We start from the raw sequence: 27,928 nt of genomic DNA on the forward strand, positions 1-27,928 counted from the left end.
ACACCAATATACTATATACCAATACACCAATATACCAATATACTATATACCAATACACCAATATACCAATATACTATATACCAATACACCAATATACCAATATACAATATACCAATACACCAATATGCTATATACCAATATAACAATATACTATATACCAATATAACAATACACCAATATACCAATATACTACATACCAATATACTATATACCAACACACCAATATACCAATATAACAATATACCAATATACTATATACCAATACACCAATACACCAATACACCAATATACCAATACTATACTATATACCAATACACCAATACACCAATATACTATATACCAATACACCAATACACCAATACACCAATATACCAATACTATACTATATACCAATACACCAATATACCAATATACTATATACCAATACACCAATACACCAATATGCTATATACCAATATAACAATATACTATATACCAATATAACAATACACCAATATACCAATATACTACATACCAATATACTATATACCAACACATCAATATACCAATATACCAATATACCAATATACTATATACCAATACACCAATATACCAATATACCAATACTATACTATATACCAATACACCAATATACCAATATACTATATACCAATATACTTAGGTTGTTGTAGAAGAAATGACAGCAGTCAGAGTTAAGGTAATACTTTTACTTCTAACCACAACTTTTTTGACCATTGAGAATTTTTTCCAGTCACTGATTTTCATACGTCTTGCACCACTGACTCCACTGGAAGAAAACACAAAAGCCACCCAATGAGTTGGCTTTCACATACAGGAGGTCCTCGGTCTTCCTGGAGTTGAGTCCAAGTGGGAACTTATACATTAATTCCACATTAACATATACAGTGGTGTGGATAAGTATTTGTGTCTTTCCTAATTTGTTCTATTTTTGCATGTTTGTTACACTTGAGATCAAACTAATTTAAATATTAGTCAATAACACAAAATGCAGTTTTTAAATGAAACTTTTCATGAAAAAGGGACCTATTATGCTTTTTTCCACTTTTCTAACCTATAAATGTATTGTTGTATTCTCGTGTTAGCGATGCCAAAGTTTCCGATAATGAGGTTTGCACATTTGGAAGCGAGTTCTGAAAGAAGTTTTGATGGCTCAAAACGCTCGGTTTCAGAAGGCGTGGTAAAACTGCCCGTTTGTGATGTCACAGAGAGACGGACTTCCTTATATGGTTCATAGTTAGGAATCACTTTGGGTGTGTGACCAATCACGGCAGAGTGGGCATGTGTGGGTTATTGTGTGTAGCGGCTCTATAGGAGACCATAGCTCAATATAAATGGTGGAAGAATTAGCATAATGGGTCTCCTTTAAGGGAGAAAACACGGACTTACTTCCCTTTTCTGTGCATTATAGTGTGAGAAAAATAGTTAATATGAGCTAGTTAACAACGGACGTCATGAGAAATACATATTTTGATGCTTTAGCCCCCACAAAAAAAAATGCTAACAGTGTTCCATTTACGTAACTGACTTGTATATTAAACAAGCTACAGCAATATTGTTATCGTAGCAGCTAACACAAAATACTATATTTATTTTGTGTTCGGCTGTGTTGTCATTGGCTGATATTTTAATTAGTTTGACGATCTGAAAGTGTGACAAACATTCCACAAAACCACCCCCCCCTCCCTGTAAGTCAGTCAGACTGTACACATGATGTATACATATAAAATACAGTATAAAAAGACGAAAGGGTGTCACAAAGGAAGGAGATACAGGAAGTAGTTTCTTTGTCCGTTGATCCGAAGGGTACCGTTTTGATTCATCAGTTAAGTCCAGGATGGACCATGTCAACATGATGTTTACTCAAAAAAAAGGAAAAAATGTCCATCACTGTTTTCCAAAGTCAAAACCGAAAAAAAAACTACTATGTATTTGTCATAGTACAAGGACTGTGTGTACTACACACGTATACAAAAGGTGTGGAATAAAAACACAGCCAAGTGACAAGAAGCTGCAGAATTAGCTTAGCCGTTGTAGCTCGTGTCTCAAAGGGTTTTAGTCGGGGTGGAAGCTGTGGTGGGCACGTTGACGGGATGCAGGCTGAGATCCAGGGACGGAGCTTCCTCCGGCGCGGGAGGACTCTTCTTCTGCGCCTCCAGCTTCTCCGCCAGCTGGCTGTGGAGCTCCTTCACGGGCTCGCTGCTCTGGAATGATCCGCATGAGTAAATGCCGTCAGTCATCGCTAGAGCGCGTTTCTAACCAAGGAACATCATGTTTACACATTGTCGGCCATCTTTGAGAAACGTATTGAATCAAAAGAGAGGCTAACCTGCTTCGGAGGTTCCAGAGTTTTCATCAAGGTTTCCATGCATGATGGCGAGACTTTGTGGTGGAGATGCAGCAGCATGCGGAGGGTGTGTCTGTGGACGTTCTCCTTACTGGAAAATACACGTCCGTTATTTTATAGGCTGATAGATTCCAGAGTTCTATCATCCTGCACAAGGAGCAAACCTGGAAAAGGAAGTCAGGAGGAAGCCATCAAAGACGACGGAACAGAATTCTTCCCCTCCGAACTCATCGGAGAGCAGAGTGAGGTGTCCGGTCAGTAGGTGCAGGAAAATGTCCCCGAAGGCCATGTCATTGTACGTGTCCACTGAGGGGAAAGCAGATAAAGACATCAGCCCTCGTCTATGGTGGGGAACTGGTTCCTGGCACGCTGCGTTCACACAAAGTAGGATATATCAGTGGTTCGGAGCAAAGAAAACAACCTTGGCCTGGACTACGGCAGCAGTAGTAGCCCACATTGGCGCTTTAGAACGCATATTGTTTTGACGCTGCACTTAAAAGGGGACGTTAGCTTTCGAGATCTTCCAGACTCTACGCCTCTCCCTGCAGTATTTCCATAGATTTCCTGCCTCCCTCACAAACGGTCAACCGGGCCCACTCCGCTGTGATTGGACACACGCCCAAGCACTGCCGAGGACTTCCGGACAGCTGCCGAAACCCACTTCCTAATTCTGCTGCTTCCAGGAGTTGTAAACCGCAATTTAGCTTTTGAAGATGTCTCCTTTAAAATAGCAACGTAGGTCCGCATTTATTGAGTTCAGGCCATTTTGGCACAATATAATATATTATCTAACTTATATTATATAACTTTATATAATATCAAAGTGGAAACGACACAGCCAGCGCTTTGTAACGTTACTTACACAAAATAAACACAGTTAGGATATTGAGAAGTTGTAACTTCTAGCTTGAGCTTCTTACTCTTCAACAAGACCAAATGAGTCGGAAAGAAAGTAAAAGTGAGGTTAGATTCTCACCCAGGGCAGGTAGCAACCTCTGGAAGGCGTTCTTGTTCCTCAGCTTGGCGATGTGAAGAACATAATAGAGGCCCATTTCACACGCCACCCGGTTCTCCTGCAGGTACCTGAGGAGGAGTCAAGGAACAAGGTAGAACATCTACACAGCAGTCATGTGATCTCTTAAAAAAAAAAACACATCATGGCTTTGAACATGGCGTACATCCATTTGGGAAATAACATTGGGCCATCGAACAATGGCCTGAACAGAGTGAGCCCTTTTGCCTCATGTGCGGGCCCCGGGGCCCCCCCCCCTCGCCCGCTCCTTTGTCTGCCTCACTGCTGTAGCCCCGACTCCGGGGTCAAGGGCGGTCCGTGTCTCCTACGGCTTGGGGCCTGGTTGTGGATCTGGGACCCCTGGGTCCCCCGCCCTATAACGCCCCACCCATGTGTATATATACACACACATACATATATATATATACACATATATATATATATATACACACACACATGGATACATATATATAAACACATATATACATATATATGTATACACACATACATATATACATACATACGTATATACACACACATACATATATATACACACATACATACATATATATACACACATACATATATATACACATACGTATATATACACACACGTATATATACACACACATATATACATATATATGTATACACACATACATATATACATACATACGTATATACACACACATACATATATATACACACATACATACATATATATACACACATACATATATATACACATACGTATATATACACACACGTATATATACACACACATACATACATATATATACACACATACGTATATACACACATACATATATAAACATATATATACACATACATATATATACATATGGAACACTATGTATATATATATATATATATATATATACACATATATACACACACACATATATATACGTATATATACACACATACATATATATACACACACACACAGAAACATATATATATATATACACACATACATACATACATATATACATATGTATATACACACATACATATATATATATACACACACATACATACATATATATGTGGCGGGGCCACAAGGATACCCACAGTGCAAATCCCTACCATAGAATAAATGTAAAAATATAGAATAAATGTAAACGTATGTATATATTATAACAACATGTTGTCATAATTAGTATTTGCATGTTTTTTCTTAACAGTAATGTTAAAATATTGACCCAATCTTGTGTATTGTCTCGTCTTGTCAATTGAATTCATAGTGCCCCCCCCCCATCGTACTTTTTTTTTTTTTTGTTTGTTTTTTTTAAATCAAACTGTACCAGTAAAGTATCAAACCGAAGGGGGAATTTTCACCCCTAATTATCATTTCTATACGAGTTATTTCCAACTGGGGCGTTGTGTTGTCCATATGAAAATAAATCATCCATATTTTCTGACTAATTATCTTTTGACCAAAAAATGTGCAAGCGTGCAAATGCATGGTGATCGGTCGTGTTTGACTTGAAGAGCGACTGCATTGTGTCTTCCACCTCATGAAGGCATCTGGCAAGGTGCTGGGATAGGAGAGCGAGCTCTTCTCATCGCTGGGAAGCTTCTGCTCCACACTAAACGTGTGGTCGTCCACAACCACCGACATCATGGCGGGTAGGAAGCGAGTCATCAACTCCAAATCCTGAGACATAAACAAAAGAAAAACATCAGTCTGCTTTCAATGATACGGCTTTTATGAAGTACATGTGATGTACCAGACGAGGTTCTTTGAACACTTGGCTGTCAATCATATCCCATGCTCCTTGACCGAGTGACAGCATCCTCAGAAGCAGCATCAGATCAGGACTGTCCTGGTACCAAAAAAAAAACAAAGAGGACAACATTCAACTTTTGCTATACTTAAGCGTAGAACACCTTCCTCACCCTGGGTAAAGCATCCTGGCTCAGAAGCTCTTGCAGGTTCCTCATGATGCTCAGCACCAGCGTGTTGGAAGCAAACGGATCGCAAAGGATCATGGACAGGTCCCTGAAAACCGCAGAAGATTATTCAGTTATTCGTTTGCTCCAAGATGAGCCGAGCTCCAGCTCGTCTTACCCGAGAACTTGCTCTTGTCCTTTCTTGACGCCGTCGAGGAAACCCTGCAGCTCTCTGGCCCGCTTGCCGTCCACGAACTTCTCTCTGATGCAGGCATCTAAACACCATGTGAACTGCAACATTCCCAAAGCTTATAATTTTGTGCATTTTATGAAGCATTTTTAAGCATTAAAAAAATGAAGTAAAACACAAATATAAGGCAATAAGATGCATTCAAAAGATTGTGGTGATATGTAGTATTCTACACCGGTCACTAGGTGTCAGTAATGTTACTGTAATGTTGGGTGAGACACACAAGCACCAGACTTGACTCCCTAGCCACGTATACATGGACCCAAATATTCCAATTCCATTAAGGTTATTTGCTCAAAGGGGAAAGAATGTAACCTTTGTATACACCTCATTCCCAAAGAAAAGTGCCAATCCCAATGAATATACAGTAAACCTCGGATATATCGGACTCGGATATATCGGAAATTCGCTCACAACGAACAGATAAAAAAGAACCGATTTTTCTGTAATGCATTTCCAATAAAAATTCATTGCATATATCGGATTTTTTATAACGGATTTCGCCTATTTCGGACAAAATCTCCAGTCCCGTTCCAATGCATTTCCATGAAATTTCCCTGGCATATATCGGATGGCCGCATCGTGGCGCTCCGATTCGCCGAATGGTGACAGGCCGCTATACGACGTCATTTGCAGCGTTTGCAGCGTTGCCTGCGCGTCCAGGTACATTGGAAACATAGTCAAGGAAGTGCCTTTTTATAACGGATAAAATCCCATTTACGCATATACCGGATATAAATCCCATATATGCGTAAAACGGACATTTTCCGGTATACGCATATAACGGATTTCGCTTATATCGGACAAAACCAGTGGGAACAATTGAATCCGATATATCCCAGGTTTACTGGATAATGGGATTCCCGGGGGTGGAATATTCCTTTCCCCAATCCGATTGAGGTATCTTGTACTCGCTAAAAAACGGAAAGTTGTCAGACTGCGTTCTTCTTCTTCTTCTGTTGTTTATTGGCGGTTGGCAAGCAGCTTTGGTGTGCATTAGCGCCATCTGTGGAACACAATCTAAACCCTTCTATACGCCATTCACAAGTCCACTTTTATTCCAAAAGAAAATACATATCTATATAAAACATGTGTCCAGCTTCATTATCAAATATTAGCAAGATTGAACTTTATCTTTTCCTGTTCCCGGGTACGTTCTTTCAGCCAATGCTGAGATATGACGTAACACGCAGATCCAGACGTTCTTCCGTTTTAAAAAAAATGGAGGCCAGTAATCAGCACTGGACTACTAAGGAAAGTTTGGTTTTGATTCCAACTCAATTCCAAGACTGAACAAAGGAAAAACTGGCAATACGGAGTTATTCCAACAAGTGGAAAAAAAACTCCAGGAAGTCGGTATCACGTGATGTTGGTGTTTACGCTTTACTGGGCATGCCCCGTTGACTATTCTGGTTGATTATAGCGGCGCATGTAGACACGCCATTGGAATATTCCTTTCCATGGATACCATTGCTTTCGGAAAACTCATTCGGAAAGAGACTGTTGTGGGAAAACTCAGCTTTGAACTCCCAACGTCACTTCCTGTCAGCTCTCTTAGCAGAGCATCAATCTTACGTATGTCTTATTTGATGTTCTTACGTCTACTATATTGGGTAGTGGGGGTGTACTGTATATCAAGGTGTTTTTTCACGAGTGCTCTAAAAGCCTTCAAAACCAATGTAGAAGTTCAGGGTACCTTCACGCCTCCATTAGTGTCATGTGATGTCTTCATACCTTGTGGCAGGGGTCCACAGAACAGATCTCACTGATGTCCAGGTCGTGAAGAGACATGAGCAACTCTGCTCTGAGAGTGCAGTAGTGAACGTTCCTCGTCCGCAGGAACAGCGTTCGCAAAAACTGCAACACCATGTCGTACAGCTTGACGTTCTTCCCTATCATCTGGGTCAGCTTCAGGACCACCTGCCGGGACCAAAGGCCGTGAACGTTTGGACTCGGATTTTGATGATGTTCTTTGTGTTGGTATTTTCACACACCTCCCCTTGGCGGCGCATTTTCGGAGACGGGCTGAAGAAGTTGTGCAGAATGGAGAGGTCGCTGCTGAACAGAGCCGCTTCTTTGTCCACGATGTACTGCTTCAGGAGTGGCGACACCTCATCGCCGAATAGAGCCTGGTTGTCCTGCCAGATCTGCCTTTTCACCTCCACGGCGCACACCTTGTACAGCTCCTTGTCCGCCATCACCAGCTTCAGTTTCTTCTCAGGCACCTGCAGGGGGCCACCAACGTATACATTTGTGGGAAGCCATGCTTAAATCAACTGAAAACGTTTTGGTGTTTATGTTGTGGTGTAGTTGTTCAGGTATTTGAGCTAAATATTTGTGTCGCAGTTATGCTGGAAATGTATCTTTTCACAAAAAGCTGCTTTTCTCCCTTTTTTAGTCAGCAACTGATATTTTCCTGTAACGTTCCTATGTTCTACGGATGATTACGCAAGAACAGAAAAAGGTAGGAAGACAAGAGTCTAATCTTTGTTTTGGTAGGTGCCACGCCATAGGACACAATATTTTGTGTGCCTTTAAAAAGATCAGTCAAAAACATAAAATGTCCAGTACTAAAGGGGTTGTCTTTTGAAATGTATTAATATTTCCATTGTTTGCTACTAAAATGACATTTTTCCTCTTAATATAATAACTTTATTCTTAGAATCTTACATTTTTTTATTCTGGTTAGAATGTGACATTTTTCTCTTAGTCATCCATGAAAACAGACCTTGGTCCATCTAGGGTAAGGGTGTCCAAAGTGCGGGTTGGGGTCCACAACTTTTTTTTATTGGCCCACAGCATATTCTAAAAATAACAACTTGTTTTTTTTGCTAAATGGGTTTTCCTCCCACATTCCAAAAACATGCTAGGTTAATTAGCCACTCCAAATTGTCCATAGGTATGAATGCGAGTGTGAATGGTTGTTTGTCTATATGTGCCCTGTGATTGGCTGGCCACCAGTCCAGGGTGGACCCCGCCTCTTGCCCCAAGACAGTTGGCATAGGCTCCAGCACACCCACGACCCTAATGAGGATAAGCAGTATAGAAAAATAAACAACTATAATATAATATTGAGAGAAAAAGAGTTGAAATCTAACAAGAAAATGTCTAAATTTTAAGAGTCATAGAAATACATAAATATATTAAGAATAAATAAATATGAGGAAAAATAAAGTAATTTTAATAGCATAAATAGTAAAGTAAATAAAGAAAAAAATGTGAAAATTTGTCATTTGGGATTGAATCAATCACATTTAAGAGGCTAAAACCAAAAAAATACAGTATTTACATTTTCAAATCAAAAAAGGATCAATGACATACCAAAATAGTTGTCCATTAATTGGATAATAAATTAAATTATCTTTAATAATTAATTGTTGCAGCTCTATATATGCGTATGATGTTTTTTTTGTCAACAGATTCAAACACGTCCTCTTTGTGAGTGAAAGTAGTGCATGAATGAAGAATTAAAGCACACTGACAACCCTCTCTAAACACACAGATTAGCATCATAATGCTCATGGTGAAAAAAATGTAATTCTGAAAGGTGATGGTTATTGTGACCAATGACTTGGCTCCATGCGAAGCGAGTGAGATGCTGCGTTAAGAAGACTTGCCTTGGGTAAATGTTTCAGCACCTGCATCACCACTGGTTGAATGGACGGCATTTTGACCAACGGAAAGCTTTTCTCCAGCAACTCTTCCAGCTTGCCATATCTGGGAGAATATGGACGGAGCAAAACACACACATTGGGACTGGTACCCACCGGCAGGAAAGCCTTCACAGAAATATTTCACCTGTCGTCCTCCTTGCCCTCAGCGATGGTCGCTACTCTCTCCATTAACTTTTCCCGAAGCTCATCAAAGACAGACTGGTGGAACTCCAGTCGGGGTGTTCCGTGTAAGTCCAGGAAAGGAAGAGCTGACTGAAGAGTTGGCAAAAGGATGCCATTTTCCATCTGCCATCATAACATGGACATATTATTGTATATCTACACTATATATTGTAATAGTACATCTGGACATGCGACTAGGCTTGTGTGCCAGTATCTACTACTCCTATTGCTGCTTTTGTTTGTTTGTTTATGCCATTTTTGGCTAGTATAGGGATAGATAACACAGAATTCAAGTACAGGGTCCCTAGAGCTGCCATAAATAGAAGTATGCACCTGCACAATCATAAAGAACTAAGGCTGTCTTTTCATTTGCACACTTTAGAACTTCTTACACTTCAAGTACACATTGCTAAGTGTCCATCACTGCATACTCACCACTTTTGCCCCATCTAAAAGCGCTTCCAGGCCACATATTAAGTATAATTACATAAAAATTACATGAGCATATCTCATGGACAGTAATGCAAACACATCCCGTCACCACAAATAGATTGCAGTCCTGTGGGGAAGGACTGCACCCTGCAGCTAATGAAGTGTTCTGGCGGAAGTACTCGATTTGCGACACAGAAACGGGATTTAGGGGGAAAAATATTCAATCAAAGAGGGCGTCAAGCGACTTATAAGAACAATAAACCAAGAAAGTGTGCGTTGCAGATATGGGTAAATGACAAGCACATTCAACACCTTAAGAATTAGCATCCTCATCCAAAGTTAGCTAGCTCAGAATTCATCAACATATGAGGCATCTGGGCTTTGCAGCAGTTTCCAAACATGCTTAAAGGGACACTTTTAACAAAGTGATGCGTTGTGAAACGTGGACGATACCTGGAACTGGTCAATAGCTTTCAGTGGCTCTGTGCAGTTGGTGAGAGTCTCTTTAAGGTCCTCGCCGTTCGAGATCCCCAGCTCCGGAAGCCCGCCGAACATTTTGGTCTCCATTTATTCATCTATTTCCAGATACATAACCAAGTATAAACTACACCTAGCTAGCCTGTCTTACACCTCCTCCTTATTATCTTTTCAGTAGTCTTCTTTCTGGTTTAATGGCGGGTTGCAACTTTGACTTTATAGGCGCATACCGCCATCTACTGTATCGGAGTGGGTACATCGACTACACATGCTCTTTTTGCTTTTGAGTTATTACATAGTCAATCAAAGTTCAGCCCACAATTGCTCCACATTAAATAAAAATTGCACCATTCATTTGTGCTAAAAAATATTTTGTGTTTTGTGAGTTTTTTAGTAATTGAAGTTGATGTCCCAAATCCATTACTGTCGTTGAACACTTACCGGAAATGATGATCACGTGCCCCTTCCCACTGTATTAATACGGAAGTCCCCAAATGAAAACACAGACTTTCTGCCATCTAGTGGTACACCCAGGGTACTGAATGTGAATCAGGTGGAGAGTCAGCTGATGTCGACACAACCAGGAAAGACAACTAAATCCTCCCATCAACTAACTGTGTGATAACTAGTCAGATCGTTTCAACAGAATTATTTATTTGACGCGTCTCGGTGTTTAACTCATAATATGTTCGCTGGAGACGATGAAGATGGAGATTTCTTGTTACCGACAGGCGGGTGAGTTGTGCCTCGACTATTACCACTGTTAGCCGATTAGCTAACTAGCATGTGTACAAGATATAATAACTTTCCAATTAAAATGATTCCATTAAATTAGCATTATGTAAGACCCATGTTGTAAGTTAGTTACATTTTCGATGCATTTATTAAGTTATTCTCAATGCTGCCAGTGTACTTTAATGTTAAATATAGTGCCCATTTTGGAATTGTTATTAGCACAAGCTCGATAAACATTACTAATTGTCATAACTGAGAGCTAAATAAGAACAATTGTAATGACTAGTCATTGCGATTGTTGGTGACTAGTCACCAAGTCATCCCACAGGGCTGTAATCTATATGTGGTGGTGGATTGTGATGGCGGTGGACGTCAACCAAAAAACATGCTAACTGTGGTGTACGCTAACAGAGCTTCCACACTAATGTATTAACACCTAGAACCAAAACATGAACTTTTCAGGCAGTTTTCCACACAATCTTTTACTCGAGGATAAACAAAGTTGAATGTGCTCTTTTTAGAGCTAAGCTGGCTTCCCTGTTTGGTGTGGACCAAGACGCCAGCCCAGGGAATGAGTCTTTTCATTACACAGCACCAAAACAGCCAAGGAAGAGCTCAAATTCAGGTCAGACCACGCCCTACTGCATTGAATACATTTGCAAGTTAGTGCTGAATGTTCTTCGTGGTCATGTTTTGCAGCATCCGTCCTCCAGACAGCAGCCTCATCACCTGGAGCCTCTGCAGTCTTATTCGCCACAGCGGTGCAATCCTTTCGCTAGTAAATACCTGATTTTCATATTTATTTATAACGACTTTATATTGTATTTTTCTGCCGCATAGAATTGTGTGATTTAGAAAGGGTCACTATATAAAGTCTGAAAGAAGCGCATGTCCCTTGTGCAGTATTAATGGACAGTATGTGAAGCAGGGGAAGCTGGGGGCAGCCATATTGGGCAACCATGCAACTCAAGAGGTAGGGACTGTGGATATTTGTGGTGAATTGAAGATGATTATTTTTGTCTTAATGGTGCCTTTCTTTTTCTTTTTTCTTTTCTTTTTATAGTACAAGCTGCTTCTGTACTTGAGCCAGCAGAAACAAGTTGCTTCTGCCAAGATTCATTCTGGCTTTGTTTTCACGGTGAGCAAACACACACAACCGGTGCAATTTAAATTTGGAAATCCATATGTTTATCCATTAAATGAGCATTTAATTACCAGAAAGCCCCCGTGCTGTTATGCATTTCAAAGCAAAATTAATAAAGCTTATGGCAAGTACACACATTTCAACTATTTCCCCCTTAAATACACATTGAGGTTATAAAACATATTTTATCTGATGACAGTAATCCCTCGTTTATTACGGTTAATTGGTTCCAGACCCGACTCTGATAGGTGAATTTCCTCAAAGTTGGATTTCTTATTTATAAATGAGAACATTTTTGTAGTAGGAGCATAGAAAACCTGTTTATGACCTTCTAAATACAGTTTTGTCACATTATAAGTGCCCTCTAGATAAGATATAACACCCCTATAGTCACCTTTACACTTATGTCACCCAATTTAGTAGACATAATAAGAGAAAATTTCACATTTAAGACCAATTAAGACTTGCTGTAAATGGAACAGGAAGTGACTCTTTGGGTTCGGAGTTGAGTCTTTGTTTGGCAGTTCCGGCAGCAACAGGGGCCTGTGTTGGGGATTACTCTGCCAGTTGTGAGATCATTGAAAGCTGCAACAGTAAGAACATTACTGATACCGATTGACCTGTACCCTTCCCTGTGCTCCACTTTTTCACTGCAGGTACAATCAAACAACTACTGCACATTTTATGATGACCAAAGGCAGAATTGGTCTCTGATGTTTGAATCGGAGCAATCTTCTTCAGACTTCTGTAAGGAGGTAAGTAACAAAAGAAGACCACATGATTCATTATGTTCATATCACAGTGTTTAAAATGCGGCAGGAAAGATTTGGATTCTTTTTTATGAAACAATGTGAAATATCCGTGCAATTTGTCATCTGTTTTTCTTGTATTAGGTGTGTTTGGCCAAGGCAAACAGCTGCCGAATTTTAGATACGGTGGTGTCTCAGGATCTGAGTCCTGGGGAAGGGCAAGCCGTCGACTACGGTGACACTCTGGAGGTGGCGTACAGAGGTTGGCTCTTACAGAACCACACCATTGGACAGGTAATGTATGGCGGCATCAGTGTTTGCCTTACTTTACCATTACATCAGTAGGGATGACACGCCCCCACCTAACAGTACCGCCACACGATACTTTTGTTTCATGAGCAGATGTGGAGAAATAGTACATTTTAATATAACATATTTTTAAATGTCGTTGCAGATGTTTGACTCCAACCAAAACAGTGAAAAGTTGTTGCGCATGAAAATTGGAGCTGGAAAAGTCCTTCAAGTAAGACAAACCTAGATCAGTTTTATCTGTCCACACACAACCCTTCAATGTTTTTAGTGGTTGTCTGTCAAAAAAAAATGTATCCTTCATGACAATTGTGAATGCACGTGTGTTCATAAAGACCGGCTGGTGCATGGACAGAATTTTTTTTAATTTTATTGTAGAAAGAAAACGTGTTGCTTTGCTGTTTTGTGAACAGGGATGGGAGAAGGGGGTGCTGGGAATGAAGAAGGCCGGTCGTCGTCTCATTGTCGTCCCACCAAACCTGGCCTATGGATCTAAAAGTGCCCATGATGGTGTTCCAGCTAATAGCACTCTGATTTTTCAAGCAACACTAAGACGGGTGAGCTCTCAAATTTGCTATTTTTTTATATTAATATACTTAAATGTTTATTGCGGTAACAATTATATAACTATAAACATAGTTTAAAGAAGCAGCATTGACTGGAGCTGGACCAAAGAAAAGAGTATTTTGATGGGTTAACTTCAAAGCCCTGGCCAATGGCTCCCGCAACAAGACCAAAGTTATTTGCCCCAGTAAGGAAGCCCAGACTCCGGCCACTTCTTTCAGCTCCACCGGGAAGAGACATAATCCCTCCAGGATGTCGTCATTCTAGTCAGCAGTCCCCCATTTCCACTGTAAACGGTGTGGAATGGGCGCTGCTTCCCACTTCTGAGGCATAGAAGGCTGACCCAAAATCAAGTTTCATGGCCTCTCACACGTTTTTGTCTCGACAACCGCCAAATCCGCATGTCCCTTGGCCTCATCAGCCATCCATCCATGCTCGATAGGACTCCTTCAGATTGGCGGTACCCCGCCTCTCCCCCGAAATCAGCTAGGTTAGTCAGCATCAGTGGCCCGAGTTATTGCCGTGCCTGTTATGAGATCATTCAAAACTGCAATAAAAGCCTGTTGTTGAGGCTATCAGGTCTGGTGCGTGTGTGTCTCACACAACAATACAGTACATTTCTGAGAGTTAGTGACCACTGTAGAATACTACATTTCATCTTTTCATCTTTGACTGCCTTATATTTGTATTTTACTTCAATTTTTATGCATGAAAAATGCTTAATTTGGGGGAAAAATATTTTTGGCTCACATGCAATACTCGATCACCATCACAACCAGCAGGATTTATTCATTAAATTTTGTTTTAAAAACTGTATATATGAATACAGCAGTAATATACACGGAAATGTAATCAGCAATTATAGTACATGTGATGTCTGTTTGATGCTAATATGGTGCTAATATTCCACTACATGATTGCTGAACTGAATAGGAAATTATTCTTAGTGGTGTATCTTGCGGTTTAGGTCAAGTTTTCCAAGGAGAGTGGGTCTGACCAGGCCAGTGCCAGTTCCAGAGAGTCTGGTGCGGTCTCCCCTGCTCCTAGTGTGGAGAATATAACCCTGGATCCACCAGAACAAACGTTGGATTCAGACAAAGCAGAGTGAGGCCCAAGCCTGAAAAACAGCCGCACGCCATATGCTTCTTTCGTTTTGTCATGTTTTTTTTCTGTCTAGGGAATCACCCGTACGTGCTAAGTCAAATTCAATAAGCGAACAACTGAATGTAAGTCAAACCTGATCTTTTACTTTTATTAATTGTGAGGATATTATTTCATGTTCTTACTTGATATCGTAAATGATGTGCATTCTTTGTCCAGGCCCCAGATGCCACAAAGGCCAAGTTGATCTCTCGTATGGCAAAAATGGGCCAGCCCATGTTGCCCTTCCTAACGGGAGTGTCCTGTCAGTCAGAGTCTTGTGACTCTGACTCGGAGGTAAGTGGAAGATTTGCATTGAAGCACATGGTTTGTAAGTAGAGTATTAATGTGAAACACTGAAAGAAACACGGAAAATTTGTTTAGGTACATTCTGGCTTGACTCTTGATTTTATGGTGGCAGATGTGATGTTTACATATGATTAGGTACCTGTGACATATCAGTACTTTGGAAAACATACTAATGTTGTCCAAAAAATCATGCTGTTTAATTTTTATGGAATTTTCTGACATGCAAGTTGAACAGTATAATCTTTTAAATACTTCCATACACATTACCACTTTACATTTTCATTTTGTGGCTTCACTTCATCTCATTTTTTCTCAAATATATTCAAGGGGACCCTGATGCTCATTTTTTGGCCCTTTGTATTGAGTTGTGGTCTCCTATAGATCAGCTTTAACATGAGAATACAACATTCTAACTACATTTATAGGTCAGAAAAGTAGAAAAAGGAGGCCCCTTTAAGAAATCCTGCTTTTTTGTATGATTGACACACAAGCACCAGACTGGTTGGCCAGAGCAACACACGTTTATTGTAGGTACAATAATCACTAACACGATTCTGAACCTCTGTTGTCAAATCCAGTGGGTAAGACGAGTGTAAGGGTTGTTATAGGGGTGTTATTATATTTCTAGAAGGATCTAATAATGTCTGCTGGTAAAAGCTTCTTTAGAAGGTGGTAAGCAGTTTTTATATTCTCTGACTGCAAAAATATTCCGTTTATAAATAAGGATTCCTACATTGCAGAAATTCACGTATTACACTGTGGAAACATTGGCTATTGGCACTCCCAAGCAGTCCATTCCATACTCCACATACAGAGCCCACGTGACACAACAACAGCATGTGCTAACACAGTAGCAAGGAGTAGGAGTGTGGCAATATTTTTCATTAAAAGCCGAAAAATTCCTAAGCGGGGAATGTCTTCTTAAGCAGGTGATAGGTTTCTGTCACTTAATGCTACATCGGAATGTCCGTAGTTTGTGTATTGCAAACAGTTTGTGACGGCATATCTTTTGATGCAGGATGCCAGCACTGGTAGAACCAAGGATCCACCTTCTGCTTCATCTCCTGTGGAGATCTCTACTGCTGCCCCAGCTCCGACACACGGTAACCTTTTTCCGCTCAGTCAGAGCCATTTGTCCTGCTACAGACTGTTAAACTGTGAGAGCAGTTGGTGGAAGAATAGAAGTCCAGGAATAAATAGATTAAACATGGTGTACTATTTTGTATGTGTGAATGCCTATTAGAAGTAACACGTATAATATGGTGTCTACATGGTGTATACAGGACGTATGAGGACTGTAAGACAGTGGTAAGATGTGCTGTAGGCGCGACAGAAGAGTTCAAGGTGGAGGTGGGACTGCATCAGGGATCGGCTCTGAGCCCCTTCTTGTTTGCCATGGTGATGGACAGGCTGACAGATGAGGTTAGACAAGAATCTCCAAGGACTATGATGTTTGCAGATGACATTGTGATTTGGAGTGAGAGTAGGGAACAGATGGAGGAGATGCTAGAAGAGTGGAGGTTTGGCTTGGAAAGGAGGGGGATGAAGATAAGTGGAAGAGTGAGGTTACAGGGAAAAGAGATACAGAAGGTGGAGCATTTTAAGTACTTGCAGTCGACAGTAGAGAAAAATGGAGATTGAGAAAAGGAGGTGAAGAAGCACGTGCTGAGGTTTTTATTGGGAGTGACCAGGATGGATAGGATCAGGAAGGAGTACATCAGAGGGACATTATATGTTAGAGGCCTTGGAGATAAAGTTCTTTTAGGCCAGACTGAGATGATTGGGACATGTCCGGAGGAGAGATAGTGAATATATTGGTAGAAGGATGCTGTGTTTAGAGTTGCCAGGTGGGGCTGTATTGATGGTTGGCAGACAATTCATTGAAACTTTAGAGTACATACTGTATTTGGTGTATTTGTTGGTCTTTTGTTAGATTTGATTCTGTTCTGATTCTGATTCTGTTGATTCTCTGCAGCACTTCCACATCCATATCCTTCTCTTCCTGCCAATGTGCTGCCCACCCTCACCAATTTTGCCTCACAGGTTGTGTTGCCAGGTAACATGCGTGCTTTTCAGGTGAGCTCTCATTCCGTTTTGTCATTTTTTTTTGTAAACACCATCGTTTATGGAGAAAAAAATGCAATTGATTTGTCATTTTATTTTATTGCTTTGGTTTTGTAGCCTTACGCCTACGCACACACCTCTGTGCCTGCGACTCAGCTACAGTCCGTTAGCCACGTTTACTCAGCACAACCTGTATCTCATATTGGTAAGAATGCTCACTTCTGTTATACCCACTGCGGGGTAGCTTTTATTTAGAACCTGTATACATATTGTGCTTTTCTTAAAGGGGACCTATTATGTTTATTATCTTTCTGACCTATAAATATCTTGCTGTTAACAGAAAATTAAAAAAAAGTCCCACCCAGATTCTTTTAGCTTTTAGATTCTAGCAGGTGTTAATGACAATAATAATACAATGAGACCAAAAGTTTAACAATGAGTGAATACTATACATTTGCAATGCCGGTGACAATCAGCTATTGTGAACCTGAGCCCTCAGAAACTGTTAGCAATTCCTCTTGATTTTTGTATTTCTATTATAGCCCCCTTCTTTCCGTGCCCTGGGTGTTTTTGTTAACCTCCTTGGACACTAAAGAAATGGGCGAATGCGAATCAAGTTTTGGATGTTAACCAAAAAACGTGCAAACTGGGTAGGGCGTTAACCGAGGTACCACTGTCGTCTCATTATTATTATTATTATTATTATTATTATTATTATTATTATTATTATTATTATTATTGTAAAGTGTATTATAATAATAATAATACATTTTATTTGTATATACATTTTATTTGTATAGCGCATTTTATTTGTATAGCGCTTTTCAAGATACTCAAAGACACTTTACAAAAGAATGAAGTTGAATAGAGCAAGTAAACAGAATAAAAGACACACCAAAATACAACATTCATTGGTTAGTACACAGTTAAAAAAGCGGGGCGGGGCACAGCAGTCAGATATAGAAGGTTAGACGTTAAAAACAGATTTAAAGAGGTGGGTTTTGAGTTGTTTTTTGAAGGTGGGGCAAGCACGGTAAAGCTATGGGAAACAGGATTTGGAATTTAACAATGTTATTTGTTGACATGTAAATGACAAAGCTGATCATCTTCAGGCAGCGGTGATGTGAATTCCTTCTTGCTCACTGAGGCCCGACAGCAGAACATGGAAATCCGTTTAACTGTCGGGAAAGTAGCAGACAAAGTGGACCAACTTGCATCAAAGGTAGTGAATCCATTCCCAAGAGGATTGCTTGTATGGCTTCAAGTGAAAATAAAATATGACGTATAAATATGATATATTTCAATCTATTTGATCATTTATTAGATAGATGACCTCCACAGGCAAGGAAGCGTCTCCTTGGGTTTGTCTGGTATATCAATGGATTCCTGCATGGTCATGCAAAACATCCAGCGAATCATCCAGGTATCGTGACTCAACATTTTGAATTGGTGCCGGTTCATTGGGGGTTGAACACACCCCTAGTTTTCAATCAACCTGTCCACAGTGTACCCCATAGTGGCCAAAAGCGGCATAAAAAATGGACGGATAGTTTCCAATCAGTGTGGTTTCCTCGGGATTAGACACAATCAAGAGTTGTTTAACACATAAGAGAATGTCTTATGTGTAATATCCATTCTTTGTGCTTATAGGAAAACGAATGTTTAAAGAAGGAAGTGTTTGAGAAAAGTTCTCGTATTGAGGAGCAAAACCACAAGATCGGTGAACTCCTCAACCAAAGTCAAAGGTGAGTCACAATCATTTAAGAGCTTCATAGTTAACTCCCAACTACAAGAAGCAATTTCAGGAGAACTTATCTGGGGGAGTGTAACAATAACCGTGTCACACCATCACAAAGAGACTCATAATGATTACTAATTAATACTAATAATGATTACTGTTTTTGTAGGTATATGGAACAGAGCAACATGCTTCTGGAGCAGCGTCACGACTCCCTTAAGTCCTCCAGCGAACAAAATCAGGCCAGACTGCTGCAGGCTGAAAAAGACAAGGTCAGTGTTTTTTCTCACCATATTGAAACGGACCAAAATATATCCGAGCTTATTTTTTACATCTACATTTTGTATACTCCAGGTGTTATTATTGATTATTGTTACACTTTTAGATTTAGTCTAATAGCTCAGTGCAATGCTCATATTAGTAGTGTACACAATAGTTTATGTTTACCTGGTATTAAATGTACTTTTACCCTCTCCAACTCTCAGTTGTCATTTTGTTGTTGGCCAAAATCACCTTTCTTGTTGTTTTTTTTTCCTGTCGTTTCATGTGTAGCGCAAAGCCACCAGTTCACGAGTCATGTACACGATCATGTCCAAACTGAACCTATATGCTTTCCTTATTGTTCATCAGATTCAGTTGAGGGAGGAACTGGCATCAACCACCACCCAACTTTCACAGATGCAACTCGAGGCTTCCGCTCATCAGCAGAAGGTTTTGGAGCTGCAGAGTAAACTGAGCACAAAGCTGCTGGACTGTGAAAGCCACAGCAAACACATCAATGGGCTGGAATCACAGCTCCGAGGTTTGCACCGATGCCTTTTTTTTTTACAGGCTGTGTCCACATTGTGTGACCTATTGCATTGCTTATTTCATCAATAAATAGCACAGATTGGGTTTCAGATTGGGTAGAATAGGTTTTGCCTGTGTAAGCTATCACTATCTACTCCTCATAGGAGACTTCATGAACAATGGCTACACCAGAAGATGCACACCACTCCACTCATTAGCAAGAACAATATGTTAGCTAGAATAGATGTTGTTTTCATCTCTAAATGCAGTCTACACAGGCAAAACCTATAGTATCCTGCCCGGTCTGAAACTGAACAAACATTCAGTAGACTGTGTGGCCAACATGCTAACCACTCAGCCCCCATGCGGCCCGGCATTGCATGTCGAGTGCTACAAACCGGTCCCAAAGGTTCCAGTAACTTCAAAAGTACCAGCTCTAGAGAACTTTATTTCAGCCCCATGTAGCGGAAAAGAGGCTTTTAGCTGTATGGGTTTTAAAGCTGTCTTTTTGAGAAGAACTATGAACACCAGTGCACCCAGCAGCACTGCATATGGTAGTACAGATACTTCATGTCCAATGGATGTCCATTGCTGATGTTGCTGATGCTGATGTGACTATCTGTCATTGTTGTGTGTTTGTTTCAGAGCTGAAGGAAAGAGCCCAGGAACACGACCATACTGAAGAACAAAGATGCAAGGAGATGCAGCAGAAGGTCAACACCATGGAGGAGGAATTGCGTGACCTGAAAGCTGATAAAGATCATCTGGAACGAGTGAGTACTTTTCATGAGTGAGCGGCATACAGTATGTCGGTAAAGATATTAAGATATGCCTTTATTCGTCCCTCAGTGGGGATATTTGTATTGCACAGCAGCAAGAGTACAGAGTCACTTAAGCAGTACAAAATACACAATATAGAAAAATAAACAATATAAAAAACCCAAGTATTAACAAAATCAACAGTTTTTCCCCAGAGTTATATACAATACAGCAGGGGTGCTCACACTTTTTCAGCATGCGAGCTACTTTTAAAATGACCGAGTCAAAATGATCTACCCACTACAAAAATGCAAAACATCTATTTATTTTCAAATGTATTGAGGATTATTTGTACGTACAATGTATGTTGATGTACCTTACATAACCAAATGAGCCAATATTGCAAAACACACATAATTAACTATTAACATTTTTTGTAATTACCTGAGTTTACTTTGATGACTTGCACTGAATTGAACCAGCCAGGGATGCATAGTCCGGACAGTAGCTGCTGATAGCCAGCCTCAAGCACACTTCCAAATGTTTATCAGTCATGGATAATATCCGTATCATAATATCCGTATAATATTCCATATCCGTATGGAAGTGATGTGTTTTTTGCCTTTTTACTTGGTCCAGCTCCTTCACTCATTTTAGTGACCATAAACTTTAGCGAGGGCTTAAAATCTGACGCAATTCGCCGACTAGCTTAGCACTTTGCATCGTTGTTTACGCATGAGCGGTGACCTAAAGGTCAAAATTCAGTTGTCATCTGATTGGTTGTCCTGTATGTCAATCAAGTAACGGGGATGGATGATAGGCTGACATCGTAAGTTCTGCTGCACTTAGAGACGTTGTTTGATTTGATTGGTCACCCGAAGGGCAACATTCAGTTGTCATCTGAATGGCTGCCCTGTATGTCAATCAAGTGACGGCATTGATGCTGGGATGATATTTTTTTAATGTCACGCCGCGATCGACCAGCGATCGACCAGTACCACCTCCGCGATCGACCGGTAGCTCGCGATCGACTTAATGAGCACCCCTGCAATACAGCATGTAGATGATATGAAACGAGATGAGATATATGACCAGTCTATACGCTGAGATCTTGTTAGAGAGTTAATATGAGGCATTATGGAAATACTTCACATAGAACTTAGTATATTGCATTTAAAGGAAGGTAAAGACCACAGCTGGAGTACATAAATGTACAGTATGAACACTATAGTAAACAAAAGTGGAAGGAAAAGCTGAAGTTAGGATCGGTGAAATGTGTTGACGTACTAACGTGTTAAGCTTGGAGTAGAAGTGATGTCAGACGTGTGTACTACTACTTTTAGTACAAGTCTGAAAAAGATTCATCATGCACAATATAGTTTCCCGTGGAAGTTTAATACAACCAAACTCACACGGGATGACAAGAAGTCATTAGCTATAACAGAAACAGTGAGCAGTCAAGTCTGGTTGTAAACAATTGAGGGACTTTGACTTCGGGATATTATTCCCAGCCACCACTACATTGTGTGATAGCCTTCTACTCTTTTAACTGTGCTGGATGATGCTTTGATGCTTTCAGTCATGTCATCTGCAAGCAGAGCAGCTGCAGGAAGACTGGAAGGTCAAGTATGAGCAGGCCCTTGCCTCCGCTAGACAACACCATGACAGAGAGACAGCGGCGCTTAAAGAGGAGCGAGATCATCTGCTGGAGGAGCTTCATGAGGTACAAGAAAAGGCAAGTGTTACTTGACTGCATGATGAATGATGAAGAGGTTCTCACAACTCACCCACATCTTGTTCACAACGCAGTTGTATTGTACCGTATATATTTGCTCAGTCATAACTGTGTCACAGAAAAGGAAGAAACATGAGCTAGATGTTTTTAGCCATTTCATCTTAACATTTAAATTCAGTAGAGAAGTTGAAGCCATTGGGAGGGGTCAATGTTTACACCAGGGGTCTCAAACTCAATTTACCTGGGGACCACTGGAGCTAGGGTCTGGGTGAGGCTGGGCCGCATCAGGTAAAAAAAAAAATATATATATATATCATATAAAATATAATGGTCTTCAATGCTTCTGCTGTACCCTCCACTTTTTCAGTGCTTTGGCTCTTCGCAAAAGCTCTGATAAAACATTAAATTATTATAAATTAATTTTTATTTATTATTAAAAAATTAAATAAATGTTTAATGTTTTTTTTTCATTTTTCGACACAAAATAAGATGGAAAAATAAATGAGCAAATCAAAAAACAAATGAAACAAGTGAAACAAATGAACAAATTATTTTTTATTTATTATTAAATTATTAAATAAATGTTTAATGTTAATTTTTATTTTTCAACACAAAATAAGATTGAAAAATAAATAAGCAAATAAAAAAAACAAATTAAAATTAATTAATTTTCATATCAAGGCGGGGGCCTCAAACTAGCGTCCCACGGGCCGCATTTGGCCCGCGGGCGTGAGTTTGAGACCCATGGTTTACACCAATAAGGACACAAACTAAAACTACACAAGCTGAAATGAGTCACATTTTGCTAGTACTTGCACATTACACATTATACAAATTCCCAATATTTCCATAACTCAATGAATTACGATGAATTAGAACCTATTTATAATAACTCAATAGTATGAAAGAACTCCTATTCAAGCATGCGTGTGTAATTTGTTCATAAATGTACCAACACATCTTGTTATGATTCATCTTACTGGAATGAATGATTGTATTAAAGGATGCATACTCTTACGTCTCACTGCTCATAGTATTTCTCTTACTCTTCTACTACTTCTTGCATGAAGTGCAAAGAGCTGGGGACACACAGAGACATTGCCGAGGAGACGCAAGAGCGACAAGTGACCGACCTCGAGACCAAACGGTCTGACACGGCTGCAGAGGTAATTTTTTTTTATTTATTTATCTTCATTTTTATTATATGGTCAATGATATATGAGAATCAAAAATTAAGTAATTGGGAGTATTTGTTGGAGATATCGTTCCACTTCCTTGAGCACAGCTGACACACAGCTGAGGAGTATAATTGAAGCCTAAAAGTATTTTGCAAGGATATTTTTTCCAGTTGTATCTTTTTTTAGGATTAGGAACCTGACTCACACAAGTTTCAGTCTTAGACCTGCGAAAGAGAAAGAGGAATGACATTAAACTAGTGATTATTAAAGTTTAGGTTTGTTTGTTTATATTTGTTTCTGTGTTATATATGTATATAGATACATATATAATGTAAGAAAGTGTGTGTTGTGTATCCGCAGGTGAAGCGTGTGATGAACGGAGTATTTCATTCCTTACGAGGACAGTTTGACCACAGCGAATCTTACACCGGCCATGTGGTGCTCAGTGTGATTGTCAATACAATTAAGGTAAGATTTGACATTTTTATATACAACCTGTTGCTTTAGTACATTTTCATATTGTTTTTACATTGCATTTGAACATATACACATCTATTGAAAATGAATGGACAATTATGACACAATAATAATCACATTGTGATTATTTTGTACCATGGCTCAGGTCATCTCCCAATAGTTAGATCCTCAGTCGCTGTATAGACTTCAGCACATTACGAGGAGATCTCATCATTAAATTGTTTCATCTGGTTGACATCTTCAGATGTTGTGATGTTCCCTATGTTTTGAGCAAAAGGAAAAGCTTATTTTTTACTGATGTGTGAATGATTTCTTTTTCCAGAACGTAACACTGAATCTCCTCAGCGGCAAGGATGGCCCGACAACTAAGGAGGAATTGCCACCACAAAAAGAAAATAGAGACGATGGGAAACAAAAAGAGGAGAAAATCCGAGTCAGCAATCAGAAGTCACTTGGTGATCCAGAGAATGATGATGATGAGGACGCAAGTGAGGTCCAAATGCAGGAGCAATTATCGGATTCCAGGACACGGTTGCAATCTGAAGCTTTAGAAAGCACACAATCAGTCACATCCACGGCATCCACAGTGCAGGACATGGCGGCATTGGAGGCTGAGATGAAGCCTGAGCAAGGAGTACATGGTACCAGCAAGGCTGAACCTCAAGAGAGCATCCACGCTGACGTCCTAAGTGATGTTTTGAAGAAAAGCGAGGAAGAGCAACATAATCAAAGAACAGGGAGCCCTGACGCTCACCGATCTTTCAGAACTCCAGTCAAGCCACCTCCGCCACCACTCTCAGAAGTTCAAGTCACTCGGGGTGAAGATCAGAGGTGGGTGCTCACTTAGGGGTTGACCTCAATCGACCTCCTGTTGCGGAAAGGCTGTGATTATTGGGCTTTTAGTACATTATTTCTTGTGTATATACAGGAATCCCTTACTTATCACTTCACATTTCAAATTATGTGGCTTCAATCTTATCATGGAGTTTTATTCATGACTAAATTAGGCTGTTTTATGGTGGCCTATTAGTAGTTGAAAAATATGCACATTTAATTGAAGTTCTAAATGGCGTAATAAAAGACTGAATTGTAAGCAGCCAGTCTTTAAGTACACAAGTGTGCAGTGTGCACAAAAGACATAAGCGCACCGGTCTGCACTTAATACACTTAAAATAATGACTGTAAGGATGCAAAGACAGCGTTTAAGTAGGCAAGTGTGCACCTATGCATTATGTGTTAATGTAAGTTTGCAAGTGCACACTCAAAAGACTACGTAGAAGGACACAAGTGAAAAGACTTAAGTTTAAGTATACAAGTGTGCACTTGTGATAATTGAAAGAAAGACAAAAACAGGATATGAGAAGTGACATGCTGACAAAAGCGTACTAGGTGTGCACTCGTGCACTCAAAAGACTTAAGTGTCCAAGTGTGAGCTTATATACTATATAAATGCTAAGTATATGCTTATATACTTATAAGTGTTTTGTTTTGTTTTTATCTTGTTAGTCCTATTTTATGCTCTTAATCTTCAGTTTTTAACTCCAGTGTTATGTTTTATCTTTTAGTCCTATTTTATGGTCTTAGTCTTTAGCTCCAACTCCAGTGTTTCCTCAGGGGGGTCCTCCACACTGGGGGCTGTTTGGGTATGCTGAGGGGGTGCCATCCTTGGGTCCCTTCGACACGGCCGGCTGGGGGGTTCCTCCCTTTAATGTGGGGGTCCGCCCGTCTAACGGAGTCGGAGGGCCCGGGTGCTGGTCCTCCGATGGCACGGCCTGCAGCTTCTCCCAGTGTGGACGGCCCCAAAGGTGGCGTTTCCTTGTTCCTCAGTACCATGCCATGTCTCCCTACTGTGGGTGATTGTGTGCTTGCGTGTGTGTGTGTGTGGGTGGATGGGTGTGTGTGGGTCTAGTATGGAGGGTGGGAAGGAGGGGCTTTCTTTTTTCTTCATTGTTTTCCTTTTTAATTGTGGTAATTGTTTTAATTCTGGAAAGCACTTTGTGTTGCATCTCCTTGCAGGAAAAGTGCTCTACAAATAAAGTTGATTTGATTTGATAAGTGTTAAGTATGAAAATGTAAACACAAATTGGAAAGACCAAGTACGCAAGTGTGCTTTTATGCATACGTGTAAGCACAACTAAGCAAGTCTAGTGTGCACTTACGAGGATAAGTGGCATAGAAAATAAATGGACGGGCGTGTAGCACAGGAGAATATTCAACTATGTTTTTGTAGACTTGCTTGTTGCCGTTTTCTTTGAGCCACAGTCAACATTCATTGAAGGTGAAAGATCCAAACACGTGCATTGCAATGTTTTTCTCAGTGTAGACTTTCTTTATTCTTGTTCTCGTAGCCTGACTGGGGATTCAACCAAGGAAAATGGAGATGAGACTTTTTCCCAGGTAGAACCCATTAACAAACCGACTTCACGGCCAATTGCAGAAGAAGAGGAAGATGAGCAGGTCAGGAGAATGTGATGCTATTGTCATTGTTTTGGTATAAGTGGGAACTTCTACCTAAATGATAGCTAAATTAACACCTAAATTAACATCTTAAACACACTGTATGCATCTAAAACACAGTAACAAAAAGATTAAAGACAAGAATGTGTTCTACAAAGTCTTATAATCATTGATAGTACTTTTCTTTTTTGCAGAGCCTGAAGGGACGTCCTTCCCCACCTCCACTGTTTGATGACGACGGCGACAAAGATCTCGACTGGCTGTAGCTCAGATGCAACAAAACCCAGATCAGAACCTGTTCCTGGTGGTCCGTGAGGCTAACATCAAGCTGACTGACTGACCTCCAGCAGCCAAACTCGCAAATGATCCCCAATCAGAAGATGGGTTGAAAAAAAAAAGTATATGATGTAGACAAAACATTCTCAACGCTTATGTATTTTTTTTTTTTTTTACTGTGGCACAACATATACGTTTCAGACAATAATCCTTTTTTTTACCATGCAAAAAGCTGAATTTTACACGTTTCCTAACTAAATAAAGATTACTTTCTAACTCTGGGTTGGGAAAATACATTTGATATCTTTTCTTGGGACAACACCAAAGAAGGACACTTTGATAAAAGTGTATAGTAGGCAGTGTACAGGTTGGATAACTCTCAATTTATTGTTTATTGTAAGTCAACATATAAATATCTGAACAACCTGCAAAAGTTTTTTTTTTTTTTTTTAGGTTGCACCTGAATGTTTCCCGTGGCCTGGTGGTTGATGACCCCTGCCTTACAGCACGCTTGGGGATATGATGTGCTCTTTTATGCATTTGAAAATACTGTAATACTGTAAAAATGCCACTTTTATAGAACTGGCTTCTTAATTTTATAATATAAGATTGTATTGTTTGTACGCTGTATGAAATCATATTGAGTCATTCTGTTTTTAAAATATATATTGTTTTAATCCTAAATTTACCCATCTGTCAAGTGCATATCAAAGCAGTCTTTTTGAAATATATTGTTTATAACCGTATTTTATTTATTTGTTTTTCTTTTTAAAAAAAGATTTACATCCCTGTTTATTGTAGATAAAAACGTAACTCTATCTGCAATTAATTGTAATTAATTACAAGTTAACTATGGACCGAATGCAATTAATCACGATTAAACTATTTTAGGGTAAAGCACAGTTAGTCAGTGAAGTGGGGAAAAGAAGGTGAAAGGAAAACTTAAGTTTTTGCCAAAACTAGCTAAAGCGTCAACAAACAGCCATAGAAGGACAGCAGTGCTACATGTCACCTTCAGACAAGAAGAATGCCTACAGATGGTCAGATGTTGTTTAATGTTCCTATCAATTACAGTAAACATATTGAAATGATTCACATGTTATGTAATAATAATTCTTGAATGGTCGTTTTAATAGCTTCTTGCAAAACTGAAAAAGCGGTGTCCATTTATTTTGTCCAAATGGGAACCCGTACCACCGACGTCACAAATTAAGTA

General features: G+C 39.8%; 2 protein-coding genes across 4 annotated transcripts; one reads left to right on the forward strand and one right to left on the reverse strand.

The window, feature by feature from the left end:
* Positions 1-686: 686 nt before the first annotated feature.
* Positions 687-10,499, reverse strand: nelfb (negative elongation factor complex member B). Its single transcript, XM_058070423.1, has 13 exons — positions 10,266-10,499; positions 9,343-9,503; positions 9,162-9,261; positions 7,539-7,769; positions 7,279-7,464; positions 5,473-5,585; positions 5,301-5,403; positions 5,132-5,227; positions 4,916-5,058; positions 3,342-3,448; positions 2,530-2,671; positions 2,348-2,456; positions 687-2,222 (listed from the first exon to the last, which is right to left on the reverse strand). Exons 1-13 carry the CDS (start codon positions 10,377-10,379, stop codon positions 2,064-2,066), a joined length of 1,764 nt encoding a protein of 587 aa, XP_057926406.1. The 5' UTR covers positions 10,380-10,499; the 3' UTR covers positions 687-2,063.
* A 309-nt stretch (positions 10,500-10,808) lies between these two features.
* fkbp15b (FKBP prolyl isomerase family member 15b) lies at positions 10,809-26,993 on the forward strand. 3 transcript variants are annotated; one of them, XM_058071732.1, is made up of 27 exons: positions 10,809-11,024; positions 11,546-11,649; positions 11,724-11,802; positions 11,928-11,997; positions 12,088-12,162; positions 12,825-12,923; positions 13,062-13,211; positions 13,372-13,440; positions 13,640-13,783; positions 14,758-14,894; positions 14,968-15,016; positions 15,111-15,227; positions 16,258-16,342; positions 17,215-17,315; positions 17,421-17,508; positions 18,416-18,525; positions 18,628-18,726; positions 18,954-19,048; positions 19,211-19,313; positions 19,672-19,843; positions 20,476-20,603; positions 22,169-22,324; positions 23,395-23,490; positions 23,863-23,970; positions 24,302-24,810; positions 26,328-26,436; positions 26,631-26,993. In XM_058071732.1, exons 1-27 carry the CDS (start codon positions 10,975-10,977, stop codon positions 26,700-26,702), a joined length of 3,174 nt encoding a protein of 1,057 aa, XP_057927715.1. In that variant the 5' UTR covers positions 10,809-10,974; the 3' UTR covers positions 26,703-26,993. The 3 variants fall into 3 exon arrangements, with proteins under 3 accessions (XP_057927715.1, XP_057927716.1, XP_057927717.1); XM_058071733.1 differs by having other exon boundaries at positions 22,169-22,312; XM_058071734.1 differs by lacking the exons at positions 10,809-11,024; positions 11,928-11,997 and having other exon boundaries at positions 11,579-11,649.
* Positions 26,994-27,928: the final 935 nt, after the last annotated feature.

This window comes from Doryrhamphus excisus, chromosome 4, assembly GCF_030265055.1.
Source record: "Doryrhamphus excisus isolate RoL2022-K1 chromosome 4, RoL_Dexc_1.0, whole genome shotgun sequence".
In the NCBI taxonomy this organism is placed as follows: Eukaryota; Metazoa; Chordata; class Actinopteri; order Syngnathiformes; family Syngnathidae; genus Doryrhamphus; species Doryrhamphus excisus.